The sequence below is a fragment of the Hippopotamus amphibius genome, chromosome 13 (genome assembly GCF_030028045.1).
Source record: "Hippopotamus amphibius kiboko isolate mHipAmp2 chromosome 13, mHipAmp2.hap2, whole genome shotgun sequence".
NCBI lineage: Eukaryota > Metazoa > Chordata > Mammalia > Artiodactyla > Hippopotamidae > Hippopotamus > Hippopotamus amphibius.
The window spans coordinates 31,830,636-31,847,684 of record NC_080198.1 but is presented as its reverse complement, the minus strand read 5'-3'; the positions used below and the strand labels follow the sequence as shown (position 1 = coordinate 31,847,684).

Genomic DNA, 17,049 nt, shown 5'->3' with positions numbered 1-17,049 from the left:
GCAATATTGAAACACTTAAGAGGATTTCTCATTTGTCTTTTTCTGTCAACAAAACAAAACAAAGAAAAATAGAAAAAGATAAAAACCCAAATATATTACTGGACTCCTAAGGTGGAAAAAAAAATAGTGTGTGCATCTAAGAAATTTTATTTTAAAGCTCAGAAGGTTCCTTTCATTAAGCAACATTCTAAAAGAACCCAATATTCTATTTTGTACTTTTCCAGTTACAAAATTAAAGGAATATAAAAGGGCAGGAGCTCCAATTATTAAAATAATAGCTGAAGATACTTTATTTTCTCATATTAGCCTCAGTGACACAATTCAGAAATCTGACATACTATGACAGGAGCTGGCAAATATTTCCTGTCAAAAACCAGGTGGTAAATATTTTAGGCTTTGTGGGCCATACAGTCCCCGTCTCAACTCTGCCTTTATAGTGTGAAAGTAGCTATATACACATAAATGAATAGGTGTGGCTGTATTCTGATAAAACTTCCTTTATGAAAACAGGGGACTGGCTGGACTGGCTCTCAGGCTCTAACTTGCAAACCCTTGTACAAGGAGAAAGGACAGAACTACTTTACGATGCTTTTGGTTGTTACTTTTATACTATATAAAAGCAATCCTGATATTTTACCTTCATACAGGTGGCAATTTTCAGATAAATTACTGGTTTTGGCAAGCTTTCTCATATTTTCAGGTAGATCCTCAAGCTTCCTCTTCAAGACAGTTTTGCTTCTCATATCTTCTGTGTCTGAGTCCCCACTCACATTTTTTTTCCTACACTGAATTAAATTAATCAATTCTTTGACTTTATCCTTATCATAATCCAAAGAGTGAGATGACTTCTGCTTTCCAGGTATAATAGTTTCACCCCTTGAGCTATTTCGTTTTCCAAATTTCATTTTTGTACCATTCATTTCTTCTTCTTGGCCTTCATAGTCTGAAAGTGGACTAAACTGTTGAAGTTTTCTATTTTCTTCAAATAGCTCTTTTAATTTATAAATAGGTAGCTGATACATTTCAGGCCGAAAAATATAGGTATGCAAACAATTATCAATATGGGATTTATTTTTTGGAGCTGAATATAAGAATTTTTTATCATCTAATCGTGAATCATATGGAAACATGATAAACTCTCGTTTACCTGAACCAAAACCTCGCTTAAAAAATTCACTTACATACTTTTCAACAACAGAATGAAAATTTATAGTGTTTATATTTTTGAATTCCTTTCGACACTGAATCAAAGCAAATTGTAAAAACTGAGTTATTTTTAATACATCTGGCATGCTTTCATGTCTCTCCTGTGGTGCTGCACTGGTTGAACCTTTCTGTGCTGTAAACAAAACAAAAAAAACAAATCATGTTAGCAATCAAGAAACTAGTCAAGTACAGATCTACACACTGTCTAAGCAATGTAACAACATCCATACGGTGGACCAAACCAGTATGTATCCGAATACGTATATGTTATATAGGAATACATGGAGAGCATGCTTCTAAGCCCTGGAGACTAAAATGGGCCAATAAGAAACTAAAACACGAAAACTGCAAAACATACTTATAAAGGGAAAAACACCTGTCCGTTCTTCATGTCCCTAGGCATCAACTGGTGGCAAGAAAATGTAAGGAGAAATAGAGGCAGGACAAGACATGGACTCCGAGCAAGACAGTCCTGCAAATGATAGTAATGTCGCTCCTTCCTGTTGTAATGTAGCAACTTTAACTTTACATGAACTCTCTATCCCCATAAACAGATATGTAGGCACTGAATGGCTAAAATTGAGAATCTCTTTTTTTTGTTTGTTTGTTTTTTTTTTTTTTTTGGCTACACCATGCAGCTTGAGGTATCTTAGTTTCCTGACCAGGGGCTGAACCCAAGCCCTCGAAAGTGAAAGCACGGAGTCCTAACTACTGGACCACCAGGAAACTCCCAAGAATCTTATTTTTAATCTAACAGCATTCTACCTATAATACAGCATTAAGGTTCATACTTAGAAATAGTGAATAGAAAATTTTCTCTAAAACAGTGTGAGAATTCTTATTAATTCTGAATGGCTTAATATTTAACCGAGCACATGACACACTTCCAGTCACTAAAATTTGAATGCAAAAATGAACTAAGCTAAAAAAAAAAAAACCTATAATAATAGAAACCCTGAAAAACTAAGCTGTGGTATGTATATATGTAACAATTATGATCAATGTTTACTTAGTGAAAACACCAATAAAAACCAAAATAATTTTTCATAGTCAAAAAAAAAAGCAAGCCATGTAATCTGTTTTATATTGCTAACACCTCTTAATACCCCCATTACTTCCCAAAACAAGATGTAAGAAAGACAAAATGCTTAGTGAGTTATCGGGAAATTTTCAATAAAATGTAGATATCTATGTAATTGGATATAGATAATAAAAAAACTTACAAGTAACTATGCTTCTAGGTTCTTGAAATAGAAACAAAGCATGTAAGACTCGAGACTTAGCAGTATGATGTTCTAAAAAAACAAAAGCGATATTCATTAGCAGTATGTTTTAACTTATAAAAAATTAAAGGAGAATTATGAAAATTTAAGAGATCACCTACCATATGGAGAAACCATTTGACAAGGAGAGAGAAGAAAAAGGTATCCTCGGTCTCCCAAAGGTTTAACAAGAACCTGCATTTTTGGAAGAGGGAAGAAGTTGAATCTGCTTTATTATTCACTCCAAGGCCAGAAACACAGCAGTTTCTACTAATTATAAGGAAAGCAAAAAGGTTTTGATCACCTTTTTAGGAAAAGTACTGCTACCGAAATAGTTAAAAACTCTTTCCACCAACTCTCTGCTGATTCACAGGATTCCAATCAACTAAGAATTCCTTAGTTTTCATAATTTTAACGAGAAAATATTACTGAAAGAATTCTAAGTAACTACTGAATCAACCTGTTGATTCTTCCTTGAAGCTAAAACACAAGAACCAAACAAAAACTTCAAATACTTTCCTCAGCAATTCAAAAGACATATTATTAATTGCCAAGGTGGTGTGTTGGATGTTGGAGATATAAAAGAACTATGACACAAATGCTGCCTTTCAAGAGTTCAGGCTAATCTCAAACGAAATGTGCTCCTATAATCTAATTCTTCACATATTTAATGAACATCTTTCACACAGAAGACAATTTTGCCTTACTGGAGATAACTTAAAGACAAGCAACACAAGATCCTCGATCAAAAGAAGTTTATAATTGGGTGGAGAAAGTAACACAAGAAATATCAATAATTAGATAAGACAGGAAAGGTCTTGAAAAGATTTACAAAGCAACAGAAAGGGAAAAATACAGTTAGTCTATGGCTGGAAAACATGCTGAGAGTGTATGGGAGGTGCATTTTGAAGGATGAGTACATTGCCAAGAGGCTAAGACTGTGGGAAAGACATTTCAACAGAGGCAACATCATGAACAAAGCCAGAGTTATAACATGATAGACGGTTTGCAGGCATCAGAGTACTTAAAACTGGCCAAGGGTAAGGAGAGACTAGGAGAAACATGTAAGAGAAATCAAGAAAGAAAGATCATGGGCTAGATTGTAAAACAACAAGAATGCCAGGTTAGCCAGAAATACCCTTGAGAGTATATATACCCTTTTGAGCTGAAGTGTTTTCCTAAAAAAAAAAAAAAAAAACTTGACAGCACTGGAGGAGGAAAGAAAATAATGTAACACAAAGAACTCAGTTCAAGGCTACTGCAATATTTCACAATATTTTTTGAATAAAAAATAACGGGTAAGTAAAAAAGAACTGAATATAGCAGCTGAACACAAAAGAATGTCTCGATTCTGAAAGAAAACTTGTGTTACCTAAATTCCTATTAAATAATTCCGGTAAACAAAGGCTGTGTCAGAACCAATAATTTAAAAGACTAAAGTGACTATGCTACCAATTCACATTTAATAAAAACATTGTTTGAACACCCAAAAGCAAGGTGGACAATACACCTGCAAAATTTTTGTTTCAGACTCAAACCCTTTTATCCAAAATGCTTTATACATCATATCCCTTTTAACATTTTGCCCAACTCTTGGTTTGTCAGAACAGAAAGTTGAGAGACATGAGTAAGAGCTTCATGATTTGTGGTTGCTGAGAAAAAAAAAACAATTAGATTCTTTTAACTTCTCACCCACTCCAAATACCAGGTTTTTTTAACCCGACTGGCCTAGAGGCCTAAAGACCCTAGTCCCCTAAGACCAATGGAACACAGGGAATCTACACCCAGAAACAACACTCAGGTAGACAGAAGCCATAGCAGTAATATCTGTGGTTTTAACTCAAAGCCTACTTTCAATCCTGTAGAATAGGAAACACCTGTGAACTCTGTACTGATGCCTCTATTTATTACTCCTTACTGTTTCCGTCTCCCTCAGAAAACAGTATTAACCCAGTCTGTGGATTTATATTACTTGATTCTACTATTTTGGTTTTCCAGATAATATTACAGGTAATATGGTATGAAAACAAAAAGTATTAAAAATATAAAATATTAAGCTCACAATCTTAAATTACCAAGCTTCAGAGAAAATAAGCTACCCTAAGTGAGATTCAGAAAAAACAATAGATTCGAATATACAAGGGCTGCAGACTGGAATCATCAGATGCAATATAGATGCTATATAGGAAACAACAGGTATGAAATGTTTAAAGAAATAATGTGGCAAAACTGAAAACGTGCTCACACAGAAGCTGGCATACAAATGTTCACAGTAGCAATATTCTTAATAGCCAAAGAATAGAGATGACTGATGAATGGACAAACAAAATGTGGTATTATCCATACAGTGAAATAAAAGAAATGAAGTACTGATAGATGCTACAACAAGGATGAACCTTAAAAGTATTATGCTAAGTGAAAGAAGGCACTGAAGGCCACATATTGCATGATTCCACTTATATAAAATGTCCACAACAGATAAATCCATAAAGACAGAAGTAGATTAGTGGTTGCCAGAGACTGAGGGAAGGAAGGAATGCAGAGTGAATGCTTAGTGGGTATGAGGTTTCTTTCTGGGGTGATGAAAATATTTCAGAATAAGATATTGGTAATGGTTGCACAATATTGTAAATCTATTAAAAATCATAGAATTGTACACTTTAAAAGGGCTAAAACGATGACAATTTAAAAAATAGCAAGGAATATCAGAATATAATCTCTACCTCCTAGAACAGTCCCTGGCACATAATAGGTGCTCAATTAATCTTTCTGAAAGAATTAACGAGAAACTGTTTTCTTTAAAAAAAAAAAAAAAAAGCCAGGCAACTCTCAAAAAGAACCAAATATAGCTTTCAGAAATTAAAAATATTTTCTATGAAATCAGAAATTCAGTGAATGGATCAAACAGCAAATTAAACACAGCTAAAGATAGAATTTGTAATCTAAAAGATAGCTAGGATGAAATTACTCAGAATACAGTGCAAAGAAGACAGAAAACACTAGAGGTTAACAGATATCGAGAACAGAATGATGCTTCAGAGTCCTAGAAAGGCAGTCAAAAGAGAATGAAGGAGAAATATAATCAGAGAGAGAATGACAAAAAGTACTCCAGAAATAGATAAATCCACAAATATGACAAGACAATATATACCAAGTTAAAGAAGAATCTACACCTAGATATATTTCATGTAATTGCAAAACATAAAAGACAAAAAATTTTTAAAGAAACAAGAAAAAAAAAAGATGATATACAAAGAAACCATCATTAGACTAAGAATGGACCTCTCAACAAAAATAGAAGCAAGATACTGTAGTATATACAGTTGAAGTATTACGAGAAAATAGCCATCAACCCAGAATTATGTCCCTAGGATTTAACAATTAAAAAATACACATTTTTCTCAAATACAGAGGGGGACATGTACAAAAACTGACCACAGAGTTTTTTTAAATCAAATCTCAATAAATTTCAAATAAATACCTGTTCTAATTTCAATGGAATTAAATTAGAAGGCAAAAAAAAAGTATTCTCATACATTTGGAAATTTTAAAAAATACCTCTACATTATGTGACAAAGTGGAAATTACAATGGAAACCAAAAAATACGTAGAACTGGATGATAATGAAAATACTATATATTAAAACACGTGGAATGTAACTAAAGTAGTACTTGGAACTCAAAAATTCATTGACCATTTTAGTCAGAAAAAACCAAAATAGCACCCCCCCCCCAAGTAGATTAAAACTAACAGCTGGAATTAATAAAACAGGAAAACAAAGGTAAAACAGAGAGTCAAAACCAAAATTTGGTTCTTAAAATGACTAAAATCAACAAACCTCTAGTGACAAGTACTAGCAAAAGACAGCCTAATGAAAATACGACTTGTAAAAATGCTCATAGCAGCTATTAAAAAGACTATAAAAATAATTCTAGCTCAATAAATCTAAAAACATAGAAGAAATGGAAAATCCCCCCCCCCAAAAAAAACCCATAATACATCCAAATTGACCCAAGGAGAAAGGAGAAATAAAAAACCTGAGTTTTCTATTAAAAAATTTGAATCATAAACCCATAAACATTTTAAAGACAGTTTTTACAGTTAAGTACTACCCAACATACAAAGAATAGATTCTTCTCATCACATATACATCCATCTTTTACAAAATGAGGAAACACTACCTACAATTCTCGGAAGCTAGTATAACCTTGTTACAAAAACTAGATAAGGACATCATCTAGTTATTATTATCACAGTTAGAAAATTCCTATATGTAACATTAATACAACAAACCAAGCATTATTAAAAAGCAGGGGAGGGAATTCTAAACCAGAAGCACAGGAATAGTTTAATACTGAAAAAAGATAAATACAATTCATCTTATTAAGTTTATAGGATAAATACTATGTATGATGGTAAATGTTATGTGTCAACTTGACTGGGCCACAGGGTGTCCAGGTATTCGGTCAAACTTCATTCTGGGTGTTTCTGAGGGTATTTTTGGATAAGTTAATATATGTATGTGTGGATAGACAGAGTAAAGCAGGTTGCCATCTCAAATGTGGGTGAGCCTTAACTAATCAGTTGAAGGTCTGATTAGAATAAAAGACTGACCCTTCCTGGGTCAGGAGAAATTCTTCCTGCCTGCCTGCCTTTGAGCTGGGACACTGGTTTTTCTTCTGCATTTGAACTCAAAGTGAAATATCAGCTCTTCCTGGCCTCAAGCCGGCCAGACTGGAACCATCAGGTCTCCTGGGTCTCCAGCTTACCAAATGCAAATCTTGGGACTTTTCAGCCTCCATAACTGTGCAGTCAATTCTTTATAATAAATCTTTTTCTATATGTATACAGTTGACTCCTGAACAACATGGGGAGTAGGGGAACCAACCCCCACACAGTTGAAAATCTGTATGACTTTACAGTTGGCTCTCCATACCTGTGGTTATACATCTGCAGATCCAACCAACCATGGATCATGTAGTGCCTTAGTACATATTTAATGAAAAAAATCTGCATACAGGTGGACATGCACAGTTCAAACCAATGTTGTTAAAGTATCAACTGCATATCCTACTGGTGTTGTTCCTCTGGTGAACCCTAATACACCATATAATCATCCTGATAAATACAAAAACAAAACCAAAAAAAAGCAATAAAATTCAAAATTCATTCATGATTAAAAAATAAAGAAATAAAGAAGGAAAATTTTTTAACTGATAGAGGTAACTACCAAAAACTGAGGGCAAACTTCCTACCTAATGGTTAATGTTAGAAGTGTTTTTTCGAAGATCAAGAAGACAAGAATGCCTACAATCACCACTTTCATTCAAGATCATATTAGAGATTCCAGATTAGAGAGGAAAAAACAAAACAATGTTGCTGCCAGACAGTAAAACCTTTATAGCAATCCCAAAGAATGTACAAAAATGAACAGATTATTCAAATTTCATATACTGATCTGACATAAAATCTATAAATATCAATTATATTTCTATATACAAAACAGAAAATGTACTGAAATAGAAAATACTGTTTATAACAGCATCAAAAAAAAAATTAAATGTATGGGGATAAAACAAAAAATGAGCAAGACGTATCCAGAAAATTGTAGAACTCTGTTAAAAGAATACCTTCAAGAAGTGAAGACATAATCTTATTCATTAAGACAGTATCACAAAGATATCAATTCTCTCAAATTTGATATACCGATTTAATACGATTCCAATTTTAAAATTCCAATAGGGGTTTTTCTTGGTGGGGGGGGGAGGAACTAACAAGGTGAGTCTAAAATTTTTTGAAAAAAGCAAGCTGATTCTTAAACTTTGGGGGAAAAAAAAAGCTAAATCTCAAATAGCAAAACACTCCAAAAAGGATGAAAAAAGTGGGGCAATTTGCCCTACCTGGTATCAAGACTTCTTAGTGGAGAAAGGATGGACTATTCAGTAAATGGTTCAGGAACAACTTGTTATTCATATTGGGGAAAAAATGAAGTTGGATTCCTATATTATATCACACAAAAATAAAAAACAAAACAATACACATACATATATTTTTTAAAGACTTAAGTGCCAAAGGCAAAATCATAACACATTCAAAAGAAAATATAGGGCAATATCTATAAGACCTACAGGCAAGGAAAGATTTCTTAAACAAGTCACAAACAGTACTTAACATTCAGGAGGACAAATTCAATTACATTAGAGTTATGAACATCTGTTCTTCAGAAGACACTGTGAATAAAGTACAAAGGCAAGTGTAAACTATGGAAAAACAACTATAGCACACAGCTGAGTATTAGTTCCCAAAATATATATGAAACTCCTCAAATTAGTAAGAAAATACAAGTCACTCTATAATGGAATATAATCTGCAAAAATACTGAATCGCTATGCTGAAACTAACACAATATTGTAAATCAACTATACCTAAAAAAAAAAAAATACAAACAAGCCACTCAAAAGGAAAAATAGGCAACTGAACTAAAGATATAAGTTTACAAAAAGGATGATCAACTCATCATATATTTCAGGAAAGACAAGCTAAAATCACAGTAAGATACTATTTTATATCCACCAGATTAGCAAGATTTTGCCAAAGTCTGACTATACCAGGTAATCATGAGTATGTGAATGAATGGGAACTTGCTGGTACTGAAGATATAAATTGGTACAACCACTTAAAATAAAATGCATTATTTTGTAAAGTCAGTTATACATGATTCAGTAATTCTACTTGTAGATGATAAATCTAATATACTAGATCTATACCAGAGAGAAAATTATCTTGTACATGTACCTCAGGAGACACTCAAAATGTTCACATCAGAGACAGTATTCAATTTAGGGACATTTCTCTTACACTTTTTCTTATACTAAAGTCAGCTATAAGAATTAATTTGATTTCACTTTGCTGTACACCAGAAACTAACACAACATTGTAAATCAACTATACTCCAATAAAAATTTTTTTAAAAAGTTAATTTGATTAACTACCAACCAAAAGAGAGTTCAGTATTTTACTTATTTTATAAACACCCCTGTGGGAAAATACAACTTCCCTGAATTCTGTGTTCCTGAAAAAAGCCCCAGCCTTCTGACATGCAGAAATGTAAATGATATAAAGATAGGGAATGTTTGCTTTCATTTCCCCCAGAAATATTTCACTCTTCACATACCTTTAGAATTACATCTGTAGCCAATTACCGAGTTAAGTGCTCTGATCCAAAAGGATAGTTAAATTTTTCCTATCTCACTGAAAGTATCGAGTACACAAAAGGTTACAGTACAGATTAGACTTATTAGGTTAAGTTCCAAGGTGCCAAGAAGACTGGAGAGCTATCTCCCTAGGTCTTTACATTTCAAGAAAAAATAAATGAGTCCCAGGAACTTGGCGATGTCTTTAGGTCCAAGAGAACTAACTGGCTCCTGAAGAGATTTTATTTATTCACCAAAGGGTTGGAGTTAATATTCAATACACTTTCAAGGATATCTTTTCAGGAGGGGAAGGAGACAGCTGCCTCCTTCCATTTATGAGCAAAGAAAAATCATTTTCCTCATCCCTTGCCTATGGAGTATCCAACTACTCACATAGGATAACTGACCTGAGTCTTGATGCATTGCCCTAAGGGCAGGAAATAGGGCAAAGGAGAGCCAACACATTTATTACTTACTGTGAGGTATTCACTATATCTATCTCTGATTCAGAACATCTCCTCTGCACATTCAGGATAAAATTATTAAGAACCCAACAGTCCCCAGCGCACCTCCCACTATGATGACAACTATGGAGAAAGTAGCTATAGTTAGAATAACTCCCAATGGGGCTTGCAGGACAGGGGGCTGCTACACAAAATACGCCAGTTCATTAGAATCATGTAGTGTATCCTTATGGGATGCCCGTGCCCTCTAAGATCTAGGATCTTACTTTACTTCTTGATTTTGGGAAGACCCAGTTCTCCACAAACCTAGTGTAACACTTGTTCAGGTGAAGAACAAACTGCCAGTACCCTTCCTATCCTGATTCTCACTATTAGGTACTCAACAGATACTGTACGTTTTTGATAAACTCCTCACTGTCAAGAATCACAATACTTATTCTCTGAAATTCAAGAACTGAACAGATTTGGATAACTCAATATCCCACCACATCCAAACCTACTACCTAAACTTTCACTTTATGAACTCAGGAATACTTGTACCATAGACAAGCTTTCAGAGGAAAACAAACGCAAATATAAATATAAAAGTATGTTCATATGTAGGTAAATGTGCATGTGTGTGTGTTCTAAGATGCCTAACCTAAAGGTTTCTAGCTGGTCTCAAAAAGTTATTGCTAGGTGTCCATCAAATCATAAGTGTACAAACTCTGCCTGTAAGTTTTGTACATAATTTGACTCTCCCATCTATAAACAATGGATTGGTTAAGCAAATACATATGCATACAACGAAATTCTACGTAGCCATCTATGAAGTTGCAGGTTCTGAAAATCACTGATACAACTCTCCCTTTGACTACCTGGAAACCGAGGCTCAACAAAATGAGGAGTAAAAAGAAGTCAACTGCCGAAAACTTCTATTAAATGCTATACCTGTGCAAAAAAAAACTTCTCTCCCTCTCTACTGGAATGTCCCATCCACATTTAAAAATGAACTCATTTACCTCAGGTTAACAGAAACTTTAGAATAGCCACTCTCCTCCGCAATCACCTCCTCTCCTTCAGCTAAACTATACATATTAGCATCACATATTCACTTTCCATTCATTTCTGAATCCATCACAATCTGCTGCCTGATCTAGTAATCCCTCTACCCAAACTCGATACACTCACTACCTACTAAATTAGATGCTACTTAGTAAATATCTCTTAAATTGGTCTCTTCTTTTTCCTTTCTCATTCAGCCTACCATTACCCCCTAAATGTAATAATTTCCCTACCTCATCTCCCTGCTTCAATTCATTCTCTACAGAGTAACCAAGGTAAATTTTCAAAACACAGATCTTATCACGTTGCATACACAATCAAAACCTCATCCCACTCTTTAAAACCCACTGCTACAGGACCAAGTCCAAATGTCCAAATACTCAAGCACTACCTGAATGACTGTAGAACACAGCCCCCTACACACTTTTCTAGCCTCATGTTCTACCACTTTCCCCCAATTACTCTAGTGTTTTTATCCTTTCAACCTCACCAAGCACCTTGTTCTTTTTGAATCTTCAAATACGGCACTGTCTCTACTGGAACAAAGCACATCTGAGTAACTTCATTCATCACATAATCCAGGAAAAGTCTCTTGTCTCATTCTTTACCAAACTATATACCCTGCATAAAAAAAGTGATAATTAATAAATACTTGTTCAATATCACAGTCACAAAATATAATAAAGATATTTCATGGGGAACACTAGAGGATCTAGTCTTGGCTAAAAAAAAAAGTACCAAAGGCCACAGTAAAACACTGTTAACACTGTTAACCAAATGGCAACAACAAAGACAGAGACCTTGCAGTATTTTCAGAGGCAAAAATGAAATAAACTGAAATATTATCATAATCACTTATTAATATGCATATTTCTAAAGGAGAATGAGGAACATTTTAAAACCTTTCACTCACAAGTTTTTCTTTCTCTAGTTTTTGCAGCAAACTTTCCATGTTACTTCCAATTCTTGTCTTTTCTACAACTTCATAAAGGCTGCAATACATTCCATTCTTCAAAACTGACATAAGAAAAAATAAACAGTAAATACTCAAATCAAGTCTGCTTCTTACATATTTTAGCAAAATTAAATTGCTTTACCTTCATTTGGACCTAAGTAAGTTTCCTTATAAAACAGCGCTGGAGGGATTTTCTGTTTCAGATGATCAATACTCATAACTGTTTCAACATCTAACTTCTCAGGACTGAAAGAAAATTGAAAAGGCGTATTTGCCTTACCTGTATTTTTAACTCTAGCAATGTTCTCTCTCTCTCGCTCGCTCTCTCTCGCGCTCTCTCTCTCTCACACACACGTATCTTGATGGAATACAGAAGAGCATGTTTATGAATATCATACTTGATATCTGATATGAGAAGTTCAGATATATATACATGTAGCTAGAGAGTCCCGCAACATTACCAATCTTCCATCTTTAGGCCAGAAGCTAATCCTTATACCAATTTTACTAACCACAAAGGATAAAAAGTTGTCATTTTATTAAAGGCAATCCAAGGATGAACAGTTTATCTTCAACCATTTATGAGGGCCCATAATGTTTACTGTGGTGGCAGCAAAAGATCATTTTAAACTTTTCTATTCCAACATATATTGCACAGGACTGAAAACAGCCTATAAATTTTAAATTAACTCACCACATCAAGCTGTTTCCAACAAAGAATTGATAACTTTTAAGTCTAACATGTTCAAATTGCTAAATGAAAAATATATCTAATTAGGGCAAAACTTTGAAAAATCACGTTTAGTATTTAAAATCAATAAGAAAAAATTTTATGCCATAAATATTTATGACTATTTTGCCCATCTGCAAATCAAGACAGAAAAGCAGAGGACTCATTTTGCCAACTGAGTTTCCAAAATTATCAATCTTTTTCAAAGCAAACCAGTGTTTATTTTTAAGTTCTTATGGATCAAAGTAAAATTTAAATGTAAGAAAAAGTAAGAAAAAGAAATTTTAAGTGTAAGTCAGAGCTGAATAATTAGCAACTACTAATTGCTGTTTTCTTGTAAATATAACATACTTACAGCTTGATAGGCAAAAAAGCACGAGTGGCTGACCTCAGAGAAATATAACACAAAAGCTTTCCTTTATTTAAAAGCTGTCCTTTCCACAACGTGTAGTTAAACTTATCTAAATAAAAAGAATAATGACACAACTCAGCCTCTTGGCAGCCCAGAAGCAAATACATGTTTATTTGAAATAAGGTGAAAAATATCCAGAAACACAGTTTAAGCAGAACCACCAAAAAGAAAAAAACACCTGACATTTCTATTTACAGGGAATTCAAATACTAGGATTTTTGTTTCAGGTATCTTTTCCCCTACAAAATTATTTCAGATGAAAAGAATAACAAATTTATTTGTCTAAACGTCCGTATATCAGAAAGCTGAGGAGCAAAAATACAGCACTGCCCTCTTAATTCCCCCAAAGGAGACTATACTAAATCCAGTTAACTACACGAATGCCCCACGGTGTCTTACAGCTTCCACTTGGAGCTCTTCTCATTGTGGAGAAACTTGAAGACAGAAAATACCAATATTACTTTTAATCTTCTTTATCTTCTAAATTCTAAACCTCTGATGAAGTTAATACTTTTAAAAGGCTGAGTTGTGAAACTTTTTTTTTTTCCCTTTATCAAAGTGCTAAAATTCTTTGGTCTATTCACAGTACCAGTAGATTCTCAAAGCAGACCTTATGTTTAGATGACCAAATGTTGATGCTACATCAATAACGTGGCCTCGAGCTTTTTCATACTTTGCAGATTCTCATTCATTATAAAAATAAAATAAAGCACTTAACTTATTAATTTTTTACTCTACATACTTATTCTTTCGATTTATAAAACTAAAGGAAAGAAATATAAGAATCTTACCTGTGTTTCTATCTGCATTAAAGCTGTTAGATCTACAAATAAATTTTTAAAAAGAAAAGAGAGATATTACTGATTGCTAACAATATGAAAGTTAACATTCAGGGCCTTGATAGAAATGCTATTTTTTAATGGGATACCATACAAGAGAATTAAATCCTTCCCTCCCACTATGAAGAACAAATTACTTATTACAACATTTAATAAATCCAAGTCTACTTGGAGAAATCAGAATTACTTACTTGACTCAAATTACCATATTTTCCCAAATTTAAGGGAGCTGTTTTTCCCAAAAGTATCCATCAGGAGAGAATATAGTCCTTTAAAGTCTCTGTCAATTACTTTATTTTGGTGATTAGATATGAAGAAATAGCCTCAATCATACTTAAATATATTCATCACTTAATAAATATTTACTAAGCTTCTATTACTTACTAGGCACAGTTCTGGGTAATAGAATTACAGAAATGAACAAAACCCCTGTCTTCATAGAGCGTACTATCTCATAAGGAAGACAAACAACAATCAAAAAGTAAGTATACAGTTTATCAGATGATGATAGTTTTAAGTGCTATGGGAAAAAAAGGAAGAAAGAAACTGAACATATATAGGCTTAAAAAAAACCATGGAAGGCCCCACTGACAGGGTAAACTATGCAGCTAACTGAGGAGTGAGAGGGAGTAGCAAATGCAGAAGCATGAGCATTCCTGGCAGCATTCAAGGTACAACAAGGATGTTAAATCAATGCTCATTTTAAATGATATGGAGGGTCAACAGATGGAATCAAAGAAGCAAAGAAAATTAACAATCATTATTCCTGGAGGTATGACCTTATTATTAAGTGCTGGGTGTCTCTTAAAAATCACTGTTGAACTTGAGGACACGGGGGAAAGGGGAAGGAAGCTGGGACAAAGTCAGAGAGCAGCACTGACATATATACAATAGCTAGTGGGAAGCTGCGGCATAGCACAGGGAGATCAACTCCATGCTTGGTGATGACCTAGAGGAGTGGGATGGGGGGAGAGGAGGGAGGCTCAAGAGGAAGGGGATATGGGGATATAGGTATAAATACAGCTGATTCACTTTGTTGTATAGCAGAAACTGCACAACACTGTAAAGCAATTATACTCCAATAAAGATCTAAAGGGGGAAAAAAAAGAAAAAAAAACTATAAAATAAATAACCTACAAGGATTTATCGTACAGCACAGAAATATAGTATAATAACGTTATATGGAATATAATCTATAAAAATACTGAATCACTACATTGTACACTTGAAACTAATATAATATTGTAAATCAACTAGACTTCAATTTAAAAAAAACTGGAAAAATTTTAATAAACAAATAAAATACTGGCAATGCCAAAAAAAAAAAAATCACTGTTGAAAGGCACTATAATTAATGTATCATGGAGATCATAAACATAGAGCCACCCAAAAAAAAGAAAGAAAAAGACAACTGTCAGGATATCATGTAAATCTGTACTTGCGGCTGTGGATGGTTTCCAAGGCTATTCACTGACAGAAAAAAAAGTGCTGGATCTCAAACAACTTAAATGAAGACAAGACAATCTGATCTGAACACTGACTAAAAGGCTGACCTCGAAAATGTTTGTTTCATGAAAATGTAGCTTTTTAAAACAACAGTATTTCTAAATTAACAGATATCATGAATGACTTTAAATCTGGGTACTCAAAGTAAAAATATGTAGATATTTAACTGTTTCACCTACACCTCTGTAAATTTACTTATTCAATTTTGCCACAACATTTTCTGGAATCACCCCATGGGAGATAAAAAAGAAACTGATTGTACTTGGTCACCTTATATTAGAGCTTGTAAGAAATCATCAATGGTAATTAACTGACTCACCATCAGAATCACCTGGAAGTGCTTAAAAACTACCAAAGCCTAGACTCCTTCATAGATCCTTGATTTAACTGGTTTGCGGTGGGGCTGAGGCTTCCAGGAGAGCTAATACACAAAATTTCACCTTTAAAAACTGCATTTGGGGGAATTCCCCAGTGGTCCAGTGGTTAGGACTGCGCCCTTTCACTGTCAAGGGCCTGAGTTTGATCCCTGGTCAGGGAACTATGATCCCACAGGCTATGCAGCACAGCCAAAAACAAAAAACAAACAAACAAAACTGCATTTGGGCATTCCTTGGTGGTCCAGTGGTTAGGACTCCGAGGTTCCACTGCAGGGGACACGGGTTCAATCCCTGGTCAGGGAACTAAGATCCTGCATGCTGAGAGGAACGCCAAGGCCAAAAAACAAACAAACAAAACCCTAATTGCATTTATGCAACTACACAAACCTTCAATATCAGGAAAAAAGCTTAACCAGTGAGGTTTAAGTAAATTTTAGTTTTTATTTCCACACAGTTTAAGTATCTGCCCTTCTGACTTCTTAAAAGTCATCATGAACACTCATAAATCGAATTAATTTCAAGAGAAAGAAAAAAAATGGAAAGAAAAACAAAGTGTTCCTCCTAACTCAGCATTGCAGGATACGTGATATAACACCATTCTGGATGATGTCTAAAATTCATGAGTCTTACCTTGATGAAAGTACGAACTTCGGCGTTTGTACATCATCTTTATAAGTAAAAGACACAACTGCATATGGACACACGTGCCTTGGTCTTCGCCTTAGCTCATCAAAGCCATACTCATAAAAATAATACTAAAAATAAGAAAATGAAAAATTAACTCCCTTAAGAAGGCCATGACATACAGACTGGAATCTTACATTTACCTGCCTAATTTTTGAGCAACAAGATACCACTCAAGTACCTCTAACAAAAAATATCTTTAGGCACTGTTTGTCAGTCTAATCAAAATAATCTGTACTTTACATTCATTTTATGATATAAAATATTCTGCTTCTATATATATATATATATATATATATATATATATCTGATGCCATATCAGATGCCAGGATACTAATAGGTATTCCAAAAATTTACTTCTGAAGAGTTGACCACTG

The 17,049-nt window shown here is 34.0% G+C and overlaps 1 protein-coding gene across 4 annotated transcripts in view; it reads right to left on the bottom strand.

Moving 5' to 3' along the window:
• Positions 1-17,049, bottom strand: part of TASOR (transcription activation suppressor) — a 51,953-nt gene that overhangs the window by 20,855 nt on the left and 14,049 nt on the right. For all 4 annotated transcript variants that reach the window (XM_057706354.1, XM_057706352.1, XM_057706351.1 and 1 more), the window contains exons 7-14: positions 16,619-16,743; positions 14,058-14,089; positions 13,210-13,315; positions 12,267-12,370; positions 12,083-12,186; positions 2,591-2,663; positions 2,430-2,501; positions 638-1,339 (exon numbers count right to left, since the gene is read on the bottom strand). In XM_057706354.1, the coding sequence (XP_057562337.1) occupies positions 638-1,339; positions 2,430-2,501; positions 2,591-2,663; positions 12,083-12,186; positions 12,267-12,370; positions 13,210-13,315; positions 14,058-14,089; positions 16,619-16,743 (1,318 nt within the window). The remainder of the gene's footprint in view (positions 1-637; positions 1,340-2,429; positions 2,502-2,590; positions 2,664-12,082; positions 12,187-12,266; positions 12,371-13,209; positions 13,316-14,057; positions 14,090-16,618; positions 16,744-17,049) is intronic.